Source organism: Primulina eburnea, chromosome 12, assembly GCF_022965805.1.
Source record: "Primulina eburnea isolate SZY01 chromosome 12, ASM2296580v1, whole genome shotgun sequence".
In the NCBI taxonomy this organism is placed as follows: Eukaryota; Viridiplantae; Streptophyta; class Magnoliopsida; order Lamiales; family Gesneriaceae; genus Primulina; species Primulina eburnea.
In genome coordinates this window covers 2,059,150-2,086,095 of record NC_133112.1, presented here as the reverse complement: position 1 = coordinate 2,086,095, position 26,946 = coordinate 2,059,150, and the positions used below count along the sequence as shown (strand labels likewise).

The window sequence follows — 26,946 nt, the reverse complement described above, 5'->3', positions numbered from 1 at the left end:
ATCAATATATATGGCATAAATTTAATGGAGATTCCTGAAAATATTAAATTAAAAGCAAAAATTTGTGTTAGACGATCTCATGGGTCGTATTTTATGAAACAAGTTTCTTATTTGGGTCATCCATGAAAAAATATTATTTTTTATGCAAAAAATGTTAATATCAGTAAGATTGACCTGTCTTACAGATAAAGATTCGTAAAATTGTGAATCGTAAAATTGTGAAATCGTAAAATTGTGAAACCTATTCTGATAATAATACAAACGGATAAATCATAATCACTGTTCTAATGGAGTACGCGTTTAATCTTCATGTTTCGGTTCTTTTTCTCTTCTGTCTATTTTATTACCAAATCCCTGTAACTCTTCCATAGTTTATTTTTTCATTTTCCTTAAATATATTTTCTCTCTCTTGGGTATAAAGAAAACATAGATCTTACGCAGTATATATATTTTTCTTTTGTTGGTGTTGATTTCTTCCTTCTTCTTCTACCCGGGTGTCTTTTAGTATTTTGATCCACACAGTACAGCCCCTTCACAGCTCATACATCACCAAAAGATTGAAATAAATAAAAGAGGAGAGAGGGGGAGAAACCCTTTCATCGAAAACAGGGGGTTTCTCTGAAGAAAAGAACTGGAAGAAATCCACCGAAATCCCTCTTTAATAGAATCCCACATTCCCATTCACCAAATGTGATTGTAGTTTTTGTCTTCTTGTGTTGTCCGTTCATGCATCACCGTTAGTTGATTGTTTAATGCGAAGGGCTTTGTGGGTAGTGAGAGAGGAGAATAAATCAGAGGACTGAGGACCTGGGTTTCGTCATTTCCCTGTGTGTATGCAGATGGTTCTTGAGTGAAGGATAAAGAATCGATTTTGTTACTCCTTTTCTGTAAAGATTGTGAAGGTTCGCGTGTGGAATAGGAAGAGTTTTTTTTAAGGTTTATTTTTCTGGAATGGATACGAAAGGGAGACTTGTGGCGGGTTCACACAACAGGAATGAGTTTGTACTCATCAATGCCGATGAGATTGGAAGGGTCAGCGTCTTATAGAATTCATATTCTCTTGTTTATTCAATTTTTCTCAATTTGGTTGCGTTATGCGAAGCTTTTTTGCGTGACTTTGTGTTCACACTGCTCAGTCACTCCGCGTTGGCTAATTTCCAGTTTTAAGTTTGCGTGCCATTTTGGTATGAGATCTTCAAATTTACTGGTCTGTTGGAAATAATTTTTGTTTTGATTTTCTGTATGCAATTTGGAATTTTCGCAGTTTGCTAAAGCAAAGGAATTTCAACTGCTCTGCAGCATTTTTTCGTATTGTTCATATTTCTGTGTCATTCTTGATGCAGTGTGTGATAAGCAATTGACTTTCTTGATTTGTTCTTTTTAACTTTTCCAGATTTCACGGTCGGTCCAAATTGTTCTCACATGCTTTATTGCAGTTTATCCTGAATTCACTTTTGAATTTGTTGGAGTCTTAATACAGTCGCATTGTCTTGCGTCGATCTTTGTTTCTCAACACAGAATCTCGATCTGGTGCCAATTCTTACATTAATGTTGGAAATGGCAGGTTACTTCTGTCAAAGAGTTGACTGGACAGATTTGTCAGATTTGTGGAGATGAGATTGAGTTTGGTGTAGATGGTGAGCCATTTGTCGCCTGTAATGAATGCGCATTCCCTGTTTGCAGACCTTGTTATGAATATGAAAGACGAGAGGGTAATCAAGCTTGTCCTCAGTGCAAAACCCGATACAAGCGAATAAAAGGTAATTTTTCTTCTTCTCATTATCTCGGATGTTGCTGCATCATCTTTTCTTGTTTTAGTAATGATGTCATTAATCAGCATTTTGATCTTTAGGGAGTCCGAGAGTCGATGGAGATGATGAAGAAGAAGAATTTGATGATTTGGAGAATGAATTTGATTATAACAGCAATGAAAGAAGAGATCTTCATCAGATTGCTGAGGCAGCGCTTGCTGCTCGGCTTAATGTTAGTCGTGGTTCTTCTGGTATCTGCACTTCTTCATCAGAATTGGATCCCTCGGCCGTTAACTCAGATATTCCTCTCCTTACTTATGGTCAAGAGGTGGGTTTCTCCTCGTTTAACTGATGTGGTTCTCGCATAGGGAATTTGAAAGAAAATGTGAATCGTGAGAATGGATTAAATAGGTTTTTCAGTACTGTCGTTCTGATAAGAATGTTTTATGATAATGGTTCCTAATGAAGGATGATACAATTTCTGCGGACAAGCATGCTCTCATCATCCCTCCGTTCATGGGTCGTGGGAAGCGAGTCCATCCTATGGCATTTTCCGATTCCTCCATGACCGGTAATCTTTCAATGTTAGTCCTAGATGTTCAATTAGTTTCCTAGATGTCGAACTTCAATTTTTCAACAATGTTGCAGTGCCACCGCGTCCAATGGATCCGAAGAAAGACTTAGCTGTATATGGATATGGTACTGTTGCTTGGAAGGAAAGAATGGATGAATGGAAGAAAAAACAAAACGATAGGCTTCAGGTGGTTAAACATCAAGGAGACAAAGGCGGGGATGAGCTGGATGATCCTGATTTACCTAAGTAGGTTCATTGTTTCGGTTTCCTTTTTCACGTTCCTTTTTATATTTCTATATTATCTGTTTGCGTGTGAGTTTCGGTATTGCAACTGTAACTTTGCGCTATTTGTTGCTAGTGAAATTAATCTTATCTTGACTTGCATGTGCCATTACTCTTGACAAGAATTTGCAGATACCATGAGTTTGAAAGAGAATCTTTTTTCTTTGTTACGCCAAAATTAGGCACCTAATGGAATGCAAGAATTTTTTTTAACATATTGAGCATTCTAGGCTATAAATCTTGGATATATTTTATCCTCATTTCTATTTTCTTCTATAAAAGGACTTGCATGTGCTTCTCTTTTGTTCAACCTTTGCTCTTATTTTTATCTCAGTTATGTTTGAGGCATGCAAATGTAGTAGTTTGCTTATTGTCACTATTTTCTGCAACTCTTAAGGTGTAGGAGTAACTGTAGAAGCCAAGCGGCTGTATTATTGTTAAGCAAAATCTGACAGCCATTGATTCATAACAAAATTTATAGATAATGTCAATTTATATATGACCCGATAACTTAATCATATGGCAGTATTAAAGTGATCAAAATATATAGTTAATTCGATTTCTTTCAACTGTACTTCTTTTGCTTCCAGTTTATTTACCTCATAACTTGATGTTTTCTATCGTAACTTACAGGATGGACGAAGGCAGACAACCTCTTTCGAGGAAGCTACCAATACCTTCAAGCAAGATAAACCCTTACAGAATGATCATTTTACTTCGAATGGCAATTCTTGGGTTGTTTTTTCACTATAGAGTTCTTCATCCTGTCAATGACGCATATGGCTTGTGGCTAACGTCAATTATATGTGAGATATGGTTCGCTGTCTCATGGTTGTTCGATCAGTTTCCAAAGTGGTCTCCAATTTTGCGAGAAACGTACCTTGATAGGCTTTCACTAAGGTAAATATTTCATCTAATTTTTCTGCCCATTTTTGTTTATCCGTCTTGCTGATAACATCCGACTTCAATGTTCCAGATATGAGAAAGAAGGAAAGCCCTCTGAGCTAATGCCTGTGGACATATTTGTGAGTACAGTTGACCCCATGAAAGAACCGCCACTCATTACTGCGAACACGGTTCTTTCTATTCTTGCCGTCGATTATCCTGTGGACAAGGTTGCTTGCTATGTCTCAGATGATGGTGCTGCAATGCTTACTTTTGAAGCTCTATCCGAGACATGTGAGTTTGCCAGGAAATGGGTCCCATTCTGCAAAAAGTTTAGCATAGAACCTCGGGCTCCTGAATGGTATTTTGCCCAAAAGGTTGACTATTTGAAAGACAAGGTAGAGCCAACATTTGTGAGGGAACGCCGGGCAATGAAGGTGTTATACCTTTTCCTTTTTTTCTGTTTCGGAAATAATCTCGTCATTGACTTAATGTGTATTTTTTCGCTAGATTCGGATTTTACACTACCTTTGGGTTTATGGAAAAGAAAAATAGGTCAATAACTCGTGTTTTCATTTAAGATGACCACACACTGTTTATAAAGCGCCCAAAAGTAGATATTTTTTTCACATTTTGGGTTTGAATTTTGATGGCTGAAACTTTCTTTCTGCAATGCTCGTCATTTAGAGAGAGTACGAAGAGTTCAAAATTCGAATAAATGGATTGGTTGCCACCGCACAGAAGGTTCCTGAGGATGGTTGGACCATGCAGGACGGAACACCGTGGCCGGGAAATAATGTCAGGGACCACCCTGGAATGATCCAGGTATAGTGAACTTGCTCTGATTTTATGCTTACTTTTGACGGAAATGTTATCGACTAGAAGAATTTCTCATTGTATTTCGATTTTTGCAACAGGTGTTCTTGGGTCAAAATGGTGTCCAGGATATTGAAGGGAATGAATTGCCTTGTCTCATATATGTTTCGCGTGAGAAGAGGCCTGGTTTTGAGCATCACAAAAAAGCCGGTGCTATGAATGCTTTGGTTACTATCTTCTTTTCTCTTCCTTCCATTCCGAATATGTTTACGCTTTCCAGAGTAATTTGTTGCATCTTCAGCTATCTTATTTATAATTAATGTTTTTTTAATTCCAGATACGGGTATCAGCTGTCATCTCAAATGCTCCATACCTGCTGAATGTTGATTGTGACCACTACATAAATAACAGCAAAGCTCTAAGGGAAGCTATGTGTTTCATGATGGATCCTCAAGCTGGAAAGAAGATATGTTATGTGCAATTTCCTCAAAGATTTGATGGAATTGATCGGCATGATAGATATTCAAATCGCAACGTTGTCTTTTTTGATGTACGTGTGATTTTTAAGGGTATTCAGCGTTCTACTACAAACTATGAGTGTTATACGTGCATAATTCTATGACGTTTTTTTGTAAAAGGCTAATTTTATCTCTACTGCTAGATAAATATGAAAGGACTTGATGGGATCCAAGGTCCAATTTATGTCGGAACTGGATGTGTCTTCAGGAGGCAAGCGCTTTATGGATATGATGCTCCCAAGAAGGCAAAACCGCCGGGTAAAACTTGCAATTGTTGGCCCAAATGGTGTTGCTTCTGCTGCGGATCTAGAAAGAAAAGTAAGAAAGCAAAATCAAAGAATAATAAGAAAAAGACTAAGAGCAGGGAAGCTTCAACACAGGTCCATGCTCTTGAAAATATTGAGCAAGGAATAGAAGGTGAGAGAGTAAATTTCAAAGCGGCGTTATTTTATAAGAGTACTTAAACACTACTAATGACGTTACATTTAAAGAAGAATTAATCAAATTTCCCTGGTTTTTTGTATTGATTTCTTGGTATTTATATTGTAAATTTCACCCACGTGGCAGGAATTGAAAGTGAAAAATCAACCCTCATGCCCCAGATTAAATTTGAGAAAAAATTTGGTCAATCACCGGTTTTCATTGCTTCAACACTTCTGGAAGAAGGCGGTGTTCCACCTGGAGCATCATCAGCTTCCCTCTTGAAAGAAGCTATTCATGTCATTAGTTGCGGTTACGAGGATAAAACAGACTGGGGGAAAGAGGTATTCTGTTTCCATGTAGAGTCTTTTTCCCAATGATCTTATAGTGATTTTTTGCATTGACACTCGTGTTCTTCACTATCAGGTCGGATGGATTTATGGTTCGGTTACTGAGGACATCTTGACTGGTTTTAAGATGCATTGCCATGGCTGGAGATCCGTTTACTGCATACCACATCGGCCTGCTTTCAAAGGGTCGGCCCCTATCAATCTATCGGATCGTTTACACCAGGTTCTTCGGTGGGCTCTGGGATCTGTTGAAATTTTCTTTAGCAGGCATTGCCCTCTTTGGTATGGATATGGGTGTGGTCTGAAACCGTTGGAAAGATTTTCTTACATAAACTCGGTGGTATATCCATTGACATCACTTCCCTTGATCGTTTATTGCACCCTGCCAGCTGTTTGCCTCCTTACCGGAAAGTTCATTGTCCCAGAGGTGAATCTCTGATAGAAAAGACAAACTTTTAGTTAGTTTGATAATCGTTTTGCTGACTCTTATCTTGTGTTATAATATACAGATCAGTAACTATGCGAGTATAATTTTCATGGGCCTTTTTATATCAATTGCTGCAACGAGTATCTTAGAGATGCAGTGGGGTGGTGTTGGAATCGACGACTGGTGGAGAAACGAGCAGTTTTGGGTGATTGGTGGTGTCTCATCTCACTTTTTCGCTCTAATACAAGGTCTGCTTAAGGTTTTGGCTGGTGTAAGCACGAACTTCACTGTTACATCCAAAGCAGCCGATGATGGAGAATATTCGGAGCTTTACCTCTTCAAGTGGACATCTTTGCTAATCCCTCCAATGACTCTGATGATCATAAACATTATTGGGGTCATAGTTGGTATCTCAGACGCCATTAACAATGGCTATGAAACGTGGGGACCTCTATTTGGCAGACTTTTCTTTGCATTGTGGGTGATCGTCCATTTATACCCCTTCCTCAAAGGTTTCATGGGGAAACAAGATAGAGTACCCACTATAATCGTGGTTTGGTCGATTCTTCTTGCTTCTATTTTGACGCTGTTGTGGGTTCGTATCAACCCATTTTTGTCTAAAGACGGGATCATTTTAGAGGTTTGTGGGTTGAATTGTGATTAGATAAAAAGCAGAAATTTTATTAGTTGGATTCAAGTTTATAAGTAGAAAGAACGGAGGTTAAAAGACTTTGATGTCCCTGTATGTAAGCATGCATATTGGTTGCATAAGGGAGTTTGAAGATGCTCTGGGGTGACCTGTTGTAGATAAAAAAAAGAAGCTACGGACCACTCTTTTTTACGTTGTTTTTGTTTAATTCTTTGGACAGTTGTCTTCTGTAATCCCGAATGAACATAAAGTTTGGTTAATAAGTTCTATTCTATATTAAAAGTATTCTTTTGTTGTTTTATTCTCTTATTTGCTGTGTTTTGTTTCTCAGGGTATCGATTTATACAATGTTTCAACTTAACGTATTTGTTGTGTTTTGTTGCAACATCTACAATCCTTCTTTACATAATTAATCTGAATCCTTCTCCATTTCTATACTTGTTAACAGCGATTCCCATTTAACCTGCCTTACAGTATCCATCAATCATGGTAATATGTCACAAGGTTGGGGATGAATCCCCTGACAAACATGGAACACAGAAGCTGTTTGGCTCCTGATATATTGTTGTTTCTGCAAAGATAATTGATTAATATATTTTAAGGGAAAGCTATCTTTGAGATTCAGAGCCCAGCCATGAAACTTTAGAGCTTCAGTAACATAACCATTCCCGCACAGTTCTTTTCCAACGATAGAATGGGTGAATTGATCAGGAGATACGTAATTTTCCATTATATCGGATAACAAAGAGAAACTACACTGGTATAAAACCTTAGCACATGTATCCAATGAATGACGTCACTGAATCAAGCATCAGAACTTTTTCGACCATAATATCACAAAGTCTGAAAGCCGCCTCCAAATACCCATGCCTTGCATACCCATCAACCATGCTAGCATAGGTCCTAACATTAGGCACCACTTCCATCTTGACCATTTCAACTAGAATTTCTTTGGCGCAATCCATCTTAACCCATCTTGCAATAACCATTGATGAGACAATTGTAACCAACTACATTAGGCATACACAACCTCTGGACATATCATCCATTTTCTTTACAAGTTCGTGAGCTGAAGTGAAGCCCTACACGCTTCATCAGTTAACATATTAAAACTGATGACATTTGGCAAAACCTTACTTTTCAGCATCCTACATGAGTCCATGACACTACGAATGCATTTGAAAGTTCACCTTCTATACAATGATTATAAATCATAAGATTCAGCGAATTCAAATTTTCACAATATCGATATTATATCATTTCATATTACGCTATCCAAATCATCCAACTTCGTCTAGCTTCAAGAGAAGGTTAAAAAAATTGTTCCATGCATGGATTGAAATCCAATACCTCTTGATCTCAGTTTCTCGATCACAACATATGCATTCACTTTCGCCCCGAGTTCTGTACAAATCCTAATCAATGAATCAAAAACTGCACTGCTTGAAAAACTCGCATCATAACTATTGACCAGTGGTTCTGAAATCTCCAAAGGTAGATAACCTTTTGATATCATCATTTTTTTCATCAAACATAATGCATGGTCAAAGAATCCACCATCGCATGAATCAGAATATAAAACAAGACTCTAACGAATCCAAAAGGCATTCATGTACTCTTATTCTCTGGTAGAACTCTGAACTAGATTTGGAGATATCTGAAACTCTCGAAAAACACCGCAAATAAAGGAATTTGCGAGTGTTGAAGACAGCTGGTTCACAAAATTCCATTTATTCCGCTTTACATTCACACAAACAGCTTTGAAAATAATATTTTCAGCAACTGAGCTTGTGAAATGGTTGCCCAAGTGAAAGCCTCAGACAAAAATATCTCTCTTTTTTTGCTGGAAGAGGCATGGAACAGAAAACCCAGTTCATAACATGAACTTTTCCACCTCAAGAAACTACAAAATTAAAGAACAAAAGATACATTAAGGCAATGAACAAATAAAACTCAAGCAAAAGATACTAAGCAAGATATGACCACTAAATTAAAACCTTGCTTCAGAATGCAACAACAGCAACCGATAAAATAAAATTCCGTCAAGAATGAAATGCAGAGCTCACCAGTTCAAACTCAGAGGCGCACACTTCGATCCAATAACTATTCCCAGAGAACCAAAAGAATACAGAACGGATGATAGCCGTTTACGCACTTGACAACAAAAAATATATAGTAATTAACAAATTAAAAGAAAAAGAAAAAAAGTTTTATGTAGGGTTTTAATGTGTGAAAATCATAACTAAAAAAAAAACTTGAAGCAGCTCACTTTATGTCTGCCATTTTTACAGAAAACGATTTTATTATTAATTAATTAGATTATATATGAGAAAAATACTTTAAAAATATTATAGGATTCGACAAAAACTTGTTTGAGACGGTCTCACGAGTCGTGAGACGAATATCTTATTTGGGTCATCTATGAAATAATATTACATTTTATACTAAGAGTATTATTTTTTATAGTGAATATCGGTAGGGTTGACCCGTCTCACAAATAAAGATTTGTGAGACCGTCTCACAAGATACCTACTCATAGTATTTTGTAAGTGAAAAAATTTATAATATATGATTGAACAAAGAATTTTTTATAGTTCTATCCATTCCGTTATTATTGTTATTAGTAAAAGATGCACACGTATTACATATATTATTTTTATTTTTAATTTGATCAAATAATACTAAACAATTAACATAAAATTATTTTCAATTTAAAAGAGTTGTTTGATTTAAAATGAATGTTTTGTTTAGATTTTTTCTTTACATGAAATAACTTGATGAGATTTTTTGTATATTAAAAATGATAATTATGAAATTAAATATTTTGATATTTTAAGATAATTATTTTAAAGATCTCGAACTTAATATTAATAATATAATATATATATATATATATTTATTATTCCATTCGTTTCATTCCATTGGCACCACAGTTTCACTCACATCTCTCTCACTGTAAAAAAGACCATTAAATAAGAAATCTTGTGTTTTTTAAATCTTAATTCCGACTATAATATTCATACAAAATAGCTTTGAGCTTAATCTTTAAGATTAAGATATCTTGTCTGCGATCGGAGATGCAGTCTTCTACCTGCAGAATTGTCATTGGAGATAGCTCTCAGATCTGTATGTGCCTCGCTTCTGCTCAAATCTGTCTACTCGTGCTATAAATAGTATCTGCGGCTGTTTGTATTTCTTGATTTAATTGTTACTGCTCTTTTTGCGAGATCTTTCACCATATTGTTGACTGTTGTCGAGAAAATATTGCGGAATTTAGTTTCTGCGTTTTGTTTTCATTTTGTTCTCCCCAGGGATTGTGCAATTCGTTTGGAGGAATTTTATTTATTTGCGAATTTCTAGTGAATATGATTTCTTCGGCGCTTTGTAGGCGAAATTATCTTGTTGAATTTTACCTTTTCAGTTCTTTTTTTATCAGTTTTACGTTTGTGTTGATCTTAACTTGTTAAAATTTTTTTAAAAATAAACTTCTAATAAATTAGTGTTGTGGCATCAGTGATCTTTATGTAATTTGAGGTGATGTGGATTGCCGAGTAAGATTCAGGTCTTTCTTTACTTGGATAAGCACCGTGTCCAGAATACTTAAAAATGGAAATCTTGTCCTGGTTTTGTTTGCACAAGGACTTTACAAACGTTTTACAAGTGTAAAAAACTTAAAGAATGTCTGGATAAGATTTTTATAAAAATGTTTTTTAAAAATATGCTCTTCAAGTATACTTTGTAAATGACAGTTGAGATGGTTTTTTGTTATGTTTTTAGAATTTTTAAAACATTTTTGACGGTAAAAAACATTTTTATAGAATAGTTGTCCAAACGTATATTTATTTCTAAAACAACTTTTAAAATTTTTTTATAAATTTTTTGTAAATAACTCTTCTATAAAAAGGTTTTATAAGTATTTGTCCAAGTTGTGTCTTCCATTATTTTTGCCTCACGGAGCAACCATTAGTTATTCCATTTTAATCAGGAAGTTGATGCTTTATAGGATTAGGTCTGAAGCTGGTGATGTTTCATCTATCTTCATATTTTCAGTCATACATTGCCAAATATGTGAGTCTGTTGTATATGGCAGGTGAATGATTGTGCTCATATTCAAATAAAGCTTTAAAAAAAGGAATTAGGTTGGGTGGTACCTGGATGAGAAGAACTAATGTTATTTGCAGTAGAAGGAGGAGGATTTTTCTCTTCTTCAGCTTCTGGATACAGTAAGGGCTTGGCTCTTTTGTTATTGGGTCAAAAAACCGAGGCAAAACCCATGAGAGTAATTCCGTGGAATCAATACCAGTTGGTGGACCAAGAGACGGTTCCTGATCTCCAGCTGGCTTCTGGTAAGGATAGAATTGCACGTGGGTGCGCCTCGTTTGGATGTTTTAGCCGTGCTGCAACTGGAGTTGAGAACTCATCTCCTCTGAAAGTTGGACCTAAACAAAACCAAGAAGTCTTGTCGGGACCAGCAGTTTTTGTTGAGAGTAAAAATGAAAGGAACTTAGCTGATCCGATTGATGATAATCCTAGTGCTAGGAAAAAAATTAGTTTAAAGAGCAGTTTGAAGAAATCGACAGATAGTTCTCTGTCTCTAGTGGCGTCCTCTGGTGTTGGTTGCACCAATAGAAATGAACATGAAGCATTATCTGAAATGAATGATGCTGATGCTAGTCAAACGGGGAGGAGGACAGTGCAGTGGACAGATGCAACTGGGGGAGAGCTTGTTGAGGTTCGGGAATTTGAGATGAGGTACGAGAGCTTCATATGCTAAATTTTCCAATGAAAATATTACTACGTTTATCGAACCTGTTCATAAACTTTAATGGTTTTTTGCTAGTATATTTGGTGTCATAAACTTTATTTCCTTGGCTTTTGGCTTTGCTAAAGATTGGAACTTACACCATTGGGAGAGATGAGAAGTGACTACATGACATCAATTTAAATACAGATTAAAAACTTCTAAATTGCTTTCTTAATTGTCAAAATGTGGGTATCTATAATTTGATTGGCCCTGCTTCCTATTGCATGTGATAAAAATTTCCTCTTTTAAACATTATGTCAAGGTTTAAACCCCATCTTGGATTCTTGGCAACTGAGACTTCTTTAAATAATAACTTGGACTTTCTGATCATCAAGTTTCTGAAGCCCAAAGTTTTCAGAATCAGACGGAAGGTCGGTGAGGATGCAAAATTTAGAGATTTAAGTTGCAGTATTAGTTGTCTGAGGAATGTGGATGTTCGATCATGCTGATGTTTTAGGTTTTTTTTAAAAAAACAAATAAAGTAAACTAACAGCATGTGGTAGGTAGTGCATGTACCATGGCACCATGGTGTTAGAGTTTGCATCCAAGCAGCCATCAGAGAACATTAAGCTCAAGGAGAAAATTAGAGCTGTATTATTGAAGATGAATTGAATGATGTTTTACACTGAAGGACCTTATATATATACATGAGCAGAGTGATGAGTGTGTGGTTATTCAGTAACTACCAGTTAAGCTAACTGTCTACTAATCTATCAAGTAATCTATTTAACACACCCCCTCAAGCTTGTAGTATGTTCAACATATCAAGCTTGGATAAGAGAAAGTGATGTTGTTCGGAACTCAAGGCCTTGGTGAATATGTCGGCTGGCTGCTGTCGAGTATGGATGTGAGAGGTGGCAATGATGTGAGAACGGATTTTTTCACGGATGAAGTGACAATCTATTTCAATGTGCTTCGTGCGCTCATGATATAGCGGATTTGCAGCAATGTGGATGGCCGCTTGGTTGTCACAAAACAGAGGAGTGGGTAGAGTAATAGTCATGCCCATGTCTGCTAGAAGACTTCGAAGCCAAGTGATTTCACAAGCAGTTGTAGCCATGGATCTATATTCAGCCTCAGCAGATGAACGAGAAACTGTGTTTTGCTTTTTTGTTTTCCAAGAAATCACTGAAGATCCAAGTTTGATAACATATCCAGTCAGAGATTTCCGACTCATTGGACAAGAACCCCAATCTGAATCACAATATGCAGAGAGATGTAAGGTACTGTTGGCAGACAAGAAAATGCCCAAAGATGGACTACCCTTGAGATATCCAAGAACTCGAAGTGCTGCCTTCATATGTGATTGCTTTGGATTTTGCATGAACTGACTAAGAGACTGAACCGCAAAGCATATGTCTGGGCGAGTGATTGTAAGATAAATCAGACGTCCAACTAAACGTTGATAAGAAGCTGAATCAGCCAATGCAGGATCAGAATCAGTAGACTTGGCGAGCTTATCATATTCAAGTGTGGTGAGTTTTAAGTGCTGTTCCATTGGAGTATCATATGGTCGGCAACCAGTCATTCCTGTGTCCGATAGCAGCTCCAACGCATATTTACGCTGGTTCAAACAAATACCAGCCTTTGATCTAGCAACCTCAATTCCCAAGAAATATTTCAGAGGTCCAAGATCCTTAATGGCGAGATGCTTATGCAAACATTCTTTTAAAGCAGCAATTGCAAGGGAATCACTGCCCGTGATGACAATATCATCAACATAAAGAAGAAGTAGGGTGATAGACCCATCTTGTCTTTTGTAAAACAGAGAATGATCATGGAGTGACTGCGAGTATCCAGCATGTTGCATGATCTCACAAAATTTTAAATTCCATTGGCGAGAGGCCTGTTTCAAGCCATATAATGATTTAAGGAGTTTGCAAGCATGGTTTGGACGTTCTCTTTCAAACCCTTGAGGAATAGACATATAGATCTCCTCATATAAATCACTCTGGAGAAAGGCGTTGGTGACATCCATTTGATGCAATGCCCAATTTCTTGCTGCAGCCATGGCTAAAACACATCGGACTGTCACTATCTTAGCAACCGGTGAGAATGTAGCTACATAGTCAATGCCATATTGTTGGGTGTAGCCTTTGGCAACAAGGCGGGCTTTGAATCTATCGATGCTTCCATCAGCTTTATGTTTGATTTTGTATACCCATTTGCAACCGATAGTCTTCTTTCCCGGGGGCAGAGGAACAATGTCCCAAGTGCGGTTAGCTTCCAGAGCAGAAATCTCAGCTTCCATGGCTGCACGCCATTTAGGATCAGCTGCTGCAGTAAAGTAACTGGTGGGTGTGGTGGTTTGGGAAATACAAGCCAAGAAGGATCGGTGTGATGATGATATGTTATCATAAGATATATGTTCAAAAAGGTTGTATTGAGTAGAACAGGTTTTAGAGCATATATAGTCCTTGGTCCATTGGGGAGGACGATGTGATCTGGTAGGTCTTGTGGAAGTGGTAGAGGTAGAGGATGGAGTATATGTAGGTACAGAATTCAGAATAGGTGAGTCAAGGGGAGAAATATCGTCAGTATCTGACCTAAAGGATGATGGAAAAGGGGCATAATCACGATGGTGTGAGGAAAATGGAAAGATGTCCTCATGAAAAACAACATCCCGAGAGACAATAAATTCTTGAGTGGAAAGGTCAAGGAGTTTAAAGCCTTTCTGATTTGCAGGATAACCCATAAAAACATATGGTTTAGCACGAGCATCAAATTTGTGACTAGGTTTGAGATTGGATGCATAACATAGGCAACCAAAAACTTTGAGATGCGAGTAGTTTGGTGTTTTGTTGAATAGGTATGCAAAAGGTGTTTTGTTGGCTAGTAGAGGCGTTGGTGTTCGATTAATCAAATAAGCTGCATGAAGGACACATTCACCCCAATATGAATCAGGAATGGAGCCTTGAAATTTTATGGCTCGAGCTATATTGAGGATGTGTCTGTGCTTACGCTCGACTAGACCATTTTGCTGTGGAGAGTATGGACAGGAGCTTTGATGAATGATGCCCATTGAAGAGAAGTAAGTTCGACATTCAGTGCTGAAAAATTCATGAGCATTGTCGGTTCGAATATGTTTGATGGGTTTATCAAAATGATTTGAAGCAAAGGCAAAGAATTGTTTAAGGATTTTTAGAATGTCTGATTTAAAGTGCATAAGAAAAACCCAAGTGCTTCTTGAAAAGTCATCAACTATCGTAAGGAAATACTTGAACCCATCATGTGTTTGATGCTTGTAGGGACCCCATATATCAATATGCAAAAGATAGAAAGCATTGGGGGACAATGAGTTAGCTGTAGTGGGGAATACTTGTCTGGTTTGCTTAGATAAGGGACAAACGGTGCAATGATGCGTGAGAGACTTTTGTTTAATAAAGGGCAGGAATTGTAAACGAGACACCGATAGGTGACCAAATCTTTTATGCCATATATCAATGTCAATGTTATTACAATGAGAAAAGTTACAAGCATTTGAAGAATGAATAGTTGGATCAGACGTGTGTCTGTCATCGGCTTGATTATTGTCTTGGTGAGATGGAGGTGACACTTTGGTGGAAAGAAACTGATGAAGGTAATATAGTCCATGCTTTTGTCTACCAATCCCCATGATCCTCCCAGTCACAAGGTCCTGAAAAAGGCAAATTTGTGGGTAGAAGCTAATGGAAAAACGATGGTCTCTAGTGAATTGGGAAATAGATAAAAGATTGAAGTCGAAATCAGGAACATGTAATACACGGTGTAATGTATAAGAAGGGGAAATATTTATGGACCCAATGGATAAAATTTGAGTAGTGTTACCATTTGGCAGCTTAACTGATCCAGTAGCGGAGTCACATGGTTGCGAGTTTTTTATGCTACTAGAAGAACCTGCAATGTGAGCATTTGCTCCACTGTCTAAAATCCATTCATTAGTGCCATTGATAGTCATCAAACTTGTAAAATTACCTGCAAGATTTGCTGAGGCTTCGTTGTCCCCTCGTGATGTATTTAATGAGTTGTGGTCCAAAAGCTTCAGTATCTGTTGATATTGAACATCAGTAAAGTGTCGAGGTAAGGCATTATCTGCTCGTAATTCTTCATGTGAAGAAGGAGAATGTTGTAAAATATGCTTGTCATAGGCAGAATGAGCAGCAACTTTATGAGAGGCATGATGGTTTTTTAATCCTTTTATTTGAGGAAACTTTTTATGTAGTTTGTGTCCCGGAGGATATCCAATGAGGCGAAAACAATTCTCTTTGTTGTGACCTGGAATGTTGCAGTTTTCACACTTCATTGACTCATATTTCTTAGTAGATGATGAGTAGAAAGCAGCTGTAGGGATATCAATGACAGGCTGTGAGGAAAGCACATGGCGTGTTGATTCCTCATGGCTAATAATTGAGTAAGCTTGATTTACAGAAGGCAATGGAGTCATCATGAGAATTTGACTTCTAATGTGGCCATAACTGTCATTTAATCCCATCAGAAATTGAAGGAGACGCATTTGTTGTTCATGGTCGACATATGCCCTAGCACTCGCACATTCACAAGAAGGAAGCGTCACTAAGGAGGTAAATTCATCCCAAAGTCGCTTGAGTGTTGAGAAGTATACAGGAACGGAAGAAGATCCTTGAGTATGATGCGAAATGTCTCGATGAATAGAGAAAATTCGAGATCCACAAATTCTGTCAAATCTTTCTTTCAGATCTCCCCAAACTTTGGAAGCATCAGTGCAGTAGATAATACCACTGAAGATTTCCTTCGAAACAGAGTTCATGATCCAGGACAGAACAATCGCATTGCACCGCTCCCATTGATGTAAATTTGGGTGCGCGATTGCTGGACGAACACACGATCCATTGATAAAACCTAGTTTGTTCTTCGCTTGCAGAGAGATTAACATTGCTCTACTCCAAACATTGTAATTTTCCGTGCCAATAAGCGGATCTTGAACCAGAGATATCCCTGGAGCATCCGAAGGATGAAGATAGAGTGGATCATTGAATCCAAAAGTAGCTGTATGATTCGCCATGAGCACGAAGGATCTGAATTCAGTTAGATGCGGAAGCAATGCTCTGATACCATGTTAGAGTTTGCATCCAAGCAGCCATCAGAGAACATTAAGCTCAAGGAGAAAATTAGAGCTGTATTATTGAAGATGAATTGAATGATGTTTTTACACTGAAGGACCTTATATATATACATGAGCAGAGTGATGAGTGTGTGGTTATTCAGTAACTACCAGTTAAGCCAAACGTCTACTAATCTATCAAGTAATCTATTTAACACATGGACTTGGCAATTTAGTTAAACTTGTGAAAGTTCACTCAACATCTGATGTTCATTGCACTTCTAGTGCTCTTTTGAGGAATTTACTGTCAGTCATTAATTGAAAAAGGTGAATTTTACAACAATGTACGTGATGAGAAATCTCTTGGCCGTACTAGTGTCAAAGATAAAGATCTACATGTCTGTCAAGATAAGAAATTTCTCTAATTTGGTGAAGATGGATTCTTTTGTTTAAGCCTTTTTGTTTGCCTGAGGCACTCGAATTCTGAGTTGAGAGGGTTGTATGAGGTATCTCTGCATCTTTCTTTTATATAACTTTGATTTTCTTGTTTTATGCTCTTTCTAATTTGGTTTAGATGAATTGTTTTGTTTAAGCCTTTGTGTTCATCCGAGGCACTTTGTTTATTTGAGTTTTTGGGGTCGCTTAGGAAAGTTTAGACTTGGAGTTCCAAATTCGTTTTTTGTGAACCATAATAAATATAAATAAGTTTGTGACATATATTTGAATGCCAAAACCACACTTTATTATCTGTTCTTCATTTAAGTGTAAATTGATTGATTTTGGTAAAACACATGTAGAGTCTGTTGTCCCGTAACATTTAGGGAGAGAGAACTGACCTCTCTACTAATAAGGTGTTTCGTGTTATCTCAGTGAAGATGGATTGGATAATGAATACAATGACGGGAATGAGAAAACTTGTTCCTGTTCGATAATGTAGCTATTGATTTTTACCCGGGCCTTTCATCAACCTCGTTTCAATAAGAAGGCAACCAGCGAGATGTTGCATTAAATCCCATGAACGAAAGACCAGTTCATCATTGCTTAAATTATCTGAATTTTCGAGGCGTGGCAATATACCAGCCAAGGACGGCCAGCAAATCTATTGTGTCCATATTATTGCTTGGGTTCCAATTTTGTTGCGCAGGGTATATTTTTTTCCATGCTGTATTAATGTTTGCAGTCTTTCTATGGAGTTGCTTTGATTTATTTCTATGGTATTTCTTCGACTTAAGAGACGACCGAGAAACAATTTTTTTTGTTCTTTTTTTTTTTTTGTGTAGTTGTGAAGATACAGTAGAATTTCAATATTAGAAAGCGTAAAATTCATATTGATGTTGATATGGAAGTGTGAGTTCTGATATGGAGATCAATATATTTTCCAGGATTCCCTAGGACAAATCCAGGATCTCACAAACCGCAGTAACTGAGCGGTCCTTGTAAGAAATATCGGTAATCAATATTATTCTGAAGTATTTCAGTATAATGTAAACAGAAGATATATCTCTACATATATACAAGTATATGTGTGTAATTATTATGTTATAATAATGTAAACTTTCCGGAAACAGGCTATATAATATTTGGGTTCAATTTTTTATGTATTGGGGAAAAGAAATGATTTCAGAAGATAAAAAGTGACGTTTGTTAATTTTAGATTGGATAGTGCATATCCAAGCATATAAGATTAATTTAAGGGGTATTAACTCTCCAGAAAATATTAGATATATTACTTCACCACCATTTTATTGCATATTATTTTAGTACATGATTTTTTCTTGCATAATCTATTACAAACAATATAGAATTTACTTTTGGAGCGGGTTGGTTTTGTTTTTGGCCAGAAGTTATTGTTTTATTCATTTATTATAAATATATCATGTTTATTGGATTAAGTTTTTGCAAGTCGTACTTATGAATAACTTTAATCTTTGAGCTCAATTTTAATATGGTATCGGAGTCGAAATCCATCGTTATGTGTTGTACTATGATATTGACCACTCGATAATATTTTTTAAACTTTACGTTTCGATTGTTTATTCTTGAGCGTGATGAAGTGTGTTAAATATATCATATCTGTTTTATTAATGAGTCATTGAAAATTGTATATATAGAATTGAATAATCCTCATAGCAATTCCTATATGCAGTTTCGTAGTAATTTTATATTACTTTTGAAGCTGCATGAATAATCTAATTCGATGTTAGATCATAAAAATGATTAAAAAAAATATATATTACTATATCAATTGGAAATATGTAAATATAATTTTCATACATCAGTTCATAAAAATGAAACAGAGAACGAACTTGGCTTTGATGCCACGTAAATAAAATCAGATTTTCGACGAGATTCTTCTGGATTATTCAACAGCAATGAAAACTAAGCTCAATTGAGTACATGAATTTGCAAATTCATGTAAAAACCGTATCCCAACAAGAAATCTCCAAACATAATGCAAGAACAACAGTAGTCCAGGCCAACTCAAAATGGGGAGATGTAGATAAAGAATCCACTGCCTTTGCAATCACCTTAAGCTTCACACACCCCGCAAGTTATTGCATCTTCCATTATCTCCACTGAAGCAACCATTATTATAGCAAAAGAAACCCCATAGCGCCCTTCAATTCCTCAGCCAAAAGGATGACACAATTAATGTATCGTAGAGCGATGAATATACAATCACGATGCATCAACAAACTAGTTAAGAACAAAGCTTCCACCTCTAAAATACGACAGGACAGGACATCTCTCACTTGTCGAGCATCCGACCAGCATATACAACATTTGGTAAACACCTATCTTGTACAATGTAACTAATTACAATTTCAAGCCACAACCTTATCCAGCTCCTCCACAACTTCCTTCATCGTAGGCCTAAGTTTCCATTTCTCATTAGCACATTTCAATCCAATATTGAAAACCTCCACAACCATACTTTCTTTGATCCCATCCTTCAAAATACTAGAATCCACCATTTCCATGTAACGACTCTGTTCCACCATGGAACGAATCCACTCCATTAGTCTAACTTCCTTTCCATCATCCCCGGGGAATGGGAAACTCGGTCTCCTCCCTGTCACAGTCTCTAACATTAGTACCCCAAAGCTATATACATCCCCCGGCATGATCGCCATGGTGGAGCCATTGATGTACTCTGGTGGCATGTACCCCAAGGTCCCCGCTACCTGCGTGGACACATGCGAATGAGACACTTCCATACATCTAGCCAACCCAAAATCCGCAATGTGCGACTCGAAATTTGAATCAAGTAAAACATTACTAGCTTTGATATCCCTGTGAATTATAGGAGTACTCAAATTATGCATATAAGAGAGGCCCTTAGCTAATGATCTAACAATCTTGATCCTAGTTTGCCAAGATAGTCGCGACCTTAATTCTACTTCACCACTCTGTCCCTCTTCCGAGTATGAAGACTCGTAAAGCCATTGGTCAAGACTTCCCTTTTCCATAAACTCGTAGATTAATAACCGATCGGAACCGGCGACGCAATAGCCGAGTAGTTTGACGATATTGGGATGCCTGATCTTCCCAAGGGTCTCCATCTCAGCCCGGAACTCGCGCAAGCCTTGAAAGGCATCCATGGAGAGCCTTTTCACAGCAATGAGTTGGCCCGAGCTGAGCCGGGCTTTGTAAACAAGCCCGAAACTTCCATCTCCCACAATTAGGTCCGGGGAGAAATTCCTGGTCGCATCAATCAAAGCTTGCATCGATATTTGGTTCATTGTCGGGTCAAAACTGGCACTCTCGCCTCCGGAAATCGAAGAAAGCCCGAAATTGGTATCGGCTTGGGGCTTCGAAGGGTCCCAGCTGCGGGCCAGAGAATCAGATCTCGCACGTTTCTTTTCTCCGCAGATAACCAAGATGGTGCCGATGATCAAGCTTATTAAGAAGAAGCTGCTAATAGCTGCGAGAACTCCTTGCAGCGTTGGATCCATCTCTGTCCACACGCACAAAACATAGAAGGGTGTGGATTGTACTGTGTGAATTTGTAAAAAGAGACGAAAAGTAGTACATTAATGTCTCGAAAGGAGAATAAAGAGTCGCCTCCGTTAAGGCCACGGGGTACGAAGATTGACTGGAAGTTTCTGTTCTGCAGCGTAGACTCAGGCTGAGTCAACGGTTTGGCCTAATGGGATTTTTTTCCCGACATAATATTCCAATATAACCTAAATCTAAATTTATTAACGAGATAGCAGTCCAATATTATATTTTTTTTTACGACGATGAAAACTCAATTTTACTTTTTGATGCACATTTGATAAATTTTTAGATCATCATAGTAGCCAATAAATCATGATAGTCACGATGATGAAACTTCAAAGTTTACTTTTTTATGCATATTTGATAAATCTTCAAGTTAACGTAATGACTTACAAATTACATTGAGAAAACGTGTGCGACTAATTTCTCTTCGAAAAATATTGATATAAAGAATCTAACTTCTGATAATTGATCAAACATCCACATATTTCATCAACTCAACCAACTCTTCCGGACAAACCCAAAGCTACTTTTGTTACTAGTCTAAAAAAATTTTGACGAAAAGTTTTTTTAAAGAAGTCATTATTTTGCTCCATAAAAAAATTAAAAACCTTATTTTTATGATTTGCAATGTATCAGTTTTCATTTTTCAATTTTAAAAATATTTCTCCATCTTTTTCCCATATCCAATTTAAGGAAAGTCTGTATCCTGAGCCCCGGTCAATTCTATCATATACCAGGTGAGGTACTCCCCTTTATTTTTTTTCTTACGCGTGTCCTTTTTTTATTATTATTATTACATTTCACACTACTTTAACTAAACTAATCATCAAATTAATTTTGTTTAATGTATATAACATGTGTTATATCATTATATTATTATTATTATTCTCAAAATTTAAAACTTAATATTTTATATTTAAAAATTACGTGAAATTTTTTTCTTACAGTAAAAATTTTACGTTTGAGGTTTGAGATTTTCATTTCTATTATTCTTATTTTTGTGGTAGAATCATATGAAATGTAAAAAATCAATATTTTAAAATTTAATTATTATAAGAAATTCTATGTTGTACCATTTATAAACGCTAATAAAATTTTGTAAATATTTTTAAATGCTATACATATTTATATTATTTAGTGACAGAAAGTAAATCTCCCGGAGTATGATAGAATTGTCCCAAAACAAGTGAGCCCAAAAGTCCAATTCCAACACCTGAATAGACATCATAGTTCTTTTTTTTTCTTTTTAAATTTATCGTGACTTAAACACACACACACACACACTTGTCACGTATTCAAATGAGATAAATTAAGGGCAAGTTATTTAATGAATGCAATAAAGATTGATTTACTTTACTATACTATGTAATGTAACAGCCGCATTAATTGAATTACACTATATATAACGATCTATTTCACCTCAAATGTCGAAAACCAAATTCTTCCAGGAGAACTAAAATGGTTTCTTCGAGAAAGGTACTATTTTGCCTTGTAGTTGTTCTTTCTTTCTCCACCCTTTTGCTTTCACAAACCGATGGACAAAAAACAAAGCCAAGCAAAGATTCCATCCCTGCATTGAAACCACCCACGCTTCCAAAATCGTCTATAGAGATGTACATTGATACAGAGTTGGGCTCAGAGTCGGAATCAGAATCAGAATCGGACTTTGATCCCATTCCACCATCGGATTCAGAATCGTCCATGCCACCAAGTTCTGGATCAGCCTCGGCTCCACAATCAACCACTCATTCAAAAGCATCAATGTCACCATCACCAAGCTCTGAATCAGACAATGGACTTGCACCAAGTTCTAAACCAAAACCATCATCTGAACCAGACTCTGAATCAGAACCGTCCATAGAACCAGATGATGGTCTTGCACCAAGTTCTAAACCAAAACCATCCCCTACACCAAGCTCTGAACCAGACTCTGAAACAGAACAGTCCACAGAACCAGACGATGGTGTTGCACCAAGCTCTAAACCAAAACCATCCCCTGCACCAAACTCGAAAGCAGAACCGCCCACAGAACCAGATGATGGCCTTGCACCAAGCTCTGAACCAGACTCATCCTCTGCACCTAGCTCTAAACCAAAACCAGCCCATGAACCAAGTTCTGCACCTACTGAATCAGACAATGATCCGAATTCAACCACAGGACCAGCCCCTGAACCAAAACCAACAACAGACCCAGCCCCCAATCCCAAACAAGGCTCAAAATCACCCCCTCAGCCAACACCCTCCGAACCAGCTACGAAATCGGCATTTCCATATCAAACCGTCAACAATTTCTGTCTCTACAAACGACTCAGTGTGAATCGGATATTCTGTCTCAAGGTGCTCAAGAAACCGAAAGCTGCCAATGCAACTGCGGATGACTATACTCCCCTGTTACAAGTAGCTATACAAGCAACAACGCGCCATATTATCAAAACCTTAAAATACCTCATCACACTTTATAAAGACAAGAAGGCGGATCCGGCTGTGAAACCATCCATTAAAGAATGTGTGATAGCTTATCAAGAAATAGCAGAATACATCAAACTTGTGTTAGCAGACGCGAGCCAAGAATCGGCTATTGCAGGATTAGATGGTCAAGTGATCGTACAAGATATAAATCGTTGTGTTATGGCCATGCCAAAGAGCAAAAATACAGAGATTGGCGAAATGAATAAGATTGCTAGGAATTATGCTACACTCCTGGGTGACATTGCCGATAATCCCTGAAGGGGGGAAAATTGAATAAGAGACATGATGATGAGAATTCATGGGCAAGTTTACGAGTTTAGAGTAATTAATATCCCATAGAAAAACGGATGTTTATGATCTAGTTAGTGAGATACACACTCTTATTTTTATCATTAAAGTATACATGTTCGAAGAGTTTATTCATGTTCGAAGTGTGTGAATTGGTTACAAACAACCACGGCCTTCTCGAATTGCGCTTATTTTAACCACCCATTTCCAAATTTTCCCAATAAAATTCAGTAATTACATATAAAATAACACACTCATAATCGTATAGGTAAATAACAAGGATACTAAAGGAGGACTGCACAAGTCTAATCAAACTAAAGCAGTAACCGGTGTAATTTACCCTTGTTTGTTTTAAATAGAAGTAGTCGTCCTTCCGTTGCTCAACAAAACACCGCACAAAAGAGTTCAATAGCAGGATGGTGAAAAAACACTTCAGATGATGCACAGGCCGTTATCCATAGAGGAATATCGATGTTCTTTATCCTTTTTTGCGTTGAAAATGAACATAATCAGACAACACAATATTCAAGAAAAATTACTATATTGGAGATCCCTTAAATTAGTTGGGCCGCTGCCATAGATTGGTTTGATTGCTTCATAAAGGTCATTTACACCCACTCCTGCCTGCCATGGTGTTCAACGAGATGCCGAATCCTACCATTTGGTAAGAGTTCTTGTTTCTTAACCTCTGCACGTTTTGTGCTATGCTTCACTTTAAATCTTGGCAATGGCCTATTTTGCTCTTCCATGCTAGTTGAAATATCTGGTGAGTCCTCATCAAGAAACTCATCGGCGACATCTCCATCTTCGTCTATTCTCAGGTGCTTTGCATACCAATTCAAGCCCTGAGCAATTAGGATTACAGACCAATATAAAACGCACGTATTAAACAAGTCACAAACCATAAGCATAATCAATCCAGAGGAATTAAAATAAATAAATTAGACGAAAACTAGATAAGGCAAACAATTTGTGCATCCATATAAACACTGTTCTAAAAATCAGCCTAGGCGCGGTGCTAGCCGACTGCACCGAAAAAGTGCTAGTGCCAGCCAAAACATCTTAGGCTGACGAAAATTATAATTTTTTTGGGCTTCTTTTTAAAAGATTTTTGGGCCTTTAATTTAAATTAAAAACCCAATTTTAAAAAAAATGAAAAGTAACCATAAACCAAAGTCCAACAAAAATATGATTTGTTGGCTTGCCCTAACACACCAAACTTCATCTTCTTATGTAGTTACCATGGAATTGCCTAGCGGCTCTTAGTTCCCGCCTGGGCGCTAGGTGCTGGTCTGGCGCTCGACTAGCTCCTAACGAATTTTAGAACCTTGGATATAAATAAGAAAATTTGGATATGAACTTTGGTCATACACCTCTAACCAGCAGTATATTCTATTAAAAGACTTGTTGTGGGATACAGGACAATATAGGTAGCTCTTCACGTTAATGGAGATTTTATTTAGCAAAAAATAAAAACAAATGAACAAAAAATATAAAATCTCCGTGATCTACATATCCAGGTTAATGCTTTTGCAACATAATTTGAAGACCAATATGCAGATTAACACATTTCTGTCTGCGCATTCTGATGGCACCCTAGATTTTCTAGCTCAAAAAGGTCTAAAGGCTTGATATCATACATTTCCTAGGTAGTCCAGGTGTGAAATACATATTAAGCAGAATGACATCCACACACTAAAAGTTAACATTAGCATGCAGCCTGTCATGTGTAGCACTCATTAAAAATTAACCTCTAGATTAATTCGAGGATACAATCCAATCAAGAGTGACTGAAGAAACTAAATTTTTGCTATTGCTACCAAGAAATTGAAGTTAACATACAAAAATGTGTTACCGCGAAAATAATACAGCAGGCTAGCTGTGAATATAATAAGAGCCTTGGCCTCTTGGCCAGCATTCCTTTAAATCAACCCTTTTCAAGCTGTCCTACACTTTAATCTTAATTGTTGAGAAACCATACTATTTTTTAAGAAATGCAAATCCACATATTGTCTCTATTCTAAAATGACCATTACATAACATAGAATGAAAGTCGACATCTCAGAATATAAACAGTGAAATGAATATTACTGTTCAGCTTCTGAACCACAAAAAAACTTTCTTAAGACAACTTTCACATGACAAAGCTGGTTGACAGAAGAATACAAGTTATTTTCTAGTAATTTCAATTTTATTCATATTTGTTATTCGAAATTTCTGGCTCTCCTTAAATTAGCACCCTTTTCCTTTGGTCTACACATGCAAAGCAAACTGTAGTTCTGGCCTTTGTCTTAAGATTCGGGAGAATAATGATTTCCTATATTTCATATATATATCTTATAAAGCACCTACACCCTCTTCCAAAAATTATCTACAGTCTGCAACTGCCAATTATTTAAAGTCATCAACACTGCCGAAGATTAAAAAAAAACAACTCTATTTAGTGGATAAATGAGAAATAAATCAAAGCGTTTTCAGAAATCAAACAGGAAATTTAAGTCATGTCCCAACATGACAAGCCCTGCTGGAACCGTACCAAGTAAAAAAAAAGCACAAGTTATTCGGCAAGGTATATACTTTTTAAACCAGCCAACTCCGCATGTGATTATTTATCTCTGGAACATGACATTATGCAATATGAAACTCACAGAAGCTAATGGATTTTCAGAATCGTAAACAATTCGCAACCAGAAAATCATCATATGAATATCTCGTATACATCGAATCACACGATGTGCACATTGTCTTAAAGAACATAAGATTACATACACAGGAAAATCAGACCTTTAAGAGCAGACTTGCTATCAAATCTCCAATGATAAAAATACAGGATACAATCCAACCGATTCAACTTGGACGAACTTTGACACAAACACATTATCACAAATCATATTCATAAATAGGGGAAAAAAACAAACAAAAAAACCTGAAGTCCACCGTCTCCTTCGGGGCAAGGTACAAGAAGGGGAGGCAGTGGAGTCCGCTCCACGGGGAATTGAACTGGTACACCGAAGCCTTTACGGGGAAGATGATGAGCTGCTGGAAATTCAGAAGCCACCGGTGAAGATCCCGATGCAAAGCTTGCGTCAGAAACGGCCCTGTGATGTTGTTCCTCGTCTTTTCCAGAGCCAAAAATCATTTTTTTGAAAAAAGTCTTCATCCTCCTGATTAGGTATAGAAAATGCACATTTACATACAACCCAGAAATTTGGTCGCACAAACTGACTGAGAAATTAGGATTTCAGAAATTGAGGAGAGCAAAACCACAGCAGGCTGCGAGGTTTGTAGTGAAGATTGGGAAAATGTGAGGAATGGAGAAGATGAACGAACGAACAATCACCAAAAAGTCTTCATATCATCGTATGATAAATTCAGGCTTCGGATTATATTTCATGGCCTCATTTTCTATTTAATTTTCGCCTTTACTGGATCATTAATTGAAAATGAGGCCCAATATGAAACCTATCGGGCTCCCTGAAACTACTTTCACTTGGGCTGGCCTGTAAATTCTTCTTTGGATACCTTCATAATAAAACCAACACTACATTAACATTCGTTTTTATTTGTTTTCAATATTGTAACTTGTCAGTCACGGACTTATATTAATTTAATTCAAATAATATGCAATTTCGAATCAAATCAACTATGT

At 37.0% G+C, this 26,946-nt stretch overlaps 5 protein-coding genes across 8 annotated transcripts; 3 read left to right on the top strand and 2 right to left on the bottom strand.

Moving 5' to 3' along the window:
* Positions 1 to 473: 473 nt before the first annotated feature.
* LOC140808355 (cellulose synthase A catalytic subunit 2 [UDP-forming]-like) lies at positions 474 to 6,973 on the top strand. Its single transcript, XM_073165456.1, has 14 exons — positions 474 to 1,032; positions 1,565 to 1,760; positions 1,853 to 2,079; positions 2,220 to 2,322; positions 2,400 to 2,571; positions 3,241 to 3,507; positions 3,584 to 3,929; positions 4,180 to 4,317; positions 4,410 to 4,535; positions 4,646 to 4,858; positions 4,970 to 5,243; positions 5,394 to 5,590; positions 5,673 to 6,023; positions 6,106 to 6,973. Exons 1-14 carry the CDS (start codon positions 952 to 954, stop codon positions 6,685 to 6,687), a joined length of 3,273 nt encoding a protein of 1,090 aa, XP_073021557.1. The 5' UTR covers positions 474 to 951; the 3' UTR covers positions 6,688 to 6,973.
* Positions 6,974 to 9,584: 2,611 nt separating this feature from the next.
* Positions 9,585 to 18,129, top strand: LOC140807586 (uncharacterized). 4 transcript variants are annotated; one of them, XR_012112720.1, is made up of 4 exons: positions 9,587 to 9,798; positions 10,763 to 11,424; positions 17,406 to 17,680; positions 17,918 to 18,129. XR_012112720.1 is itself a non-coding variant. In XM_073164510.1 (3 exons), the coding sequence occupies exons 2-3, from the start codon at positions 10,841 to 10,843 to the stop codon at positions 17,925 to 17,927; spliced, it is 594 nt and encodes a 197-aa protein (XP_073020611.1). In that variant the 5' UTR covers positions 9,585 to 9,798; positions 10,763 to 10,840; the 3' UTR covers positions 17,928 to 18,129. The 4 variants fall into 4 exon arrangements, 2 of the variants coding, with proteins under 2 accessions (XP_073020611.1, XP_073020610.1); XR_012112721.1 differs by having other exon boundaries at positions 17,816 to 18,129; XM_073164510.1 differs by lacking the exon at positions 17,406 to 17,680 and having other exon boundaries at positions 9,585 to 9,798.
* Positions 18,130 to 18,862: 733 nt separating this feature from the next.
* LOC140807590 (phytosulfokine receptor 2) lies at positions 18,863 to 20,697 on the bottom strand. Its single transcript, XM_073164515.1, has one exon. The coding sequence runs from the start codon at positions 20,489 to 20,491 to the stop codon at positions 19,361 to 19,363; it is 1,131 nt and encodes a 376-aa protein (XP_073020616.1). The 5' UTR covers positions 20,492 to 20,697; the 3' UTR covers positions 18,863 to 19,360.
* Positions 20,698 to 21,941: 1,244 nt separating this feature from the next.
* Positions 21,942 to 24,121, top strand: LOC140807128 (uncharacterized). The gene has a single exon (XM_073163836.1). The coding sequence runs from the start codon at positions 21,999 to 22,001 to the stop codon at positions 23,265 to 23,267; it is 1,269 nt and encodes a 422-aa protein (XP_073019937.1). The 5' UTR covers positions 21,942 to 21,998; the 3' UTR covers positions 23,268 to 24,121.
* On the bottom strand, positions 23,608 to 26,667 carry LOC140807130 (uncharacterized). The gene is made up of 2 exons (XM_073163838.1): positions 26,224 to 26,667; positions 23,608 to 24,142 (listed from the first exon to the last, which is right to left on the bottom strand). Exons 1-2 carry the CDS (start codon positions 26,455 to 26,457, stop codon positions 23,906 to 23,908), a joined length of 471 nt encoding a protein of 156 aa, XP_073019939.1. The 5' UTR covers positions 26,458 to 26,667; the 3' UTR covers positions 23,608 to 23,905.
* Between the last annotated feature and the right edge of the window lie 279 nt (positions 26,668 to 26,946).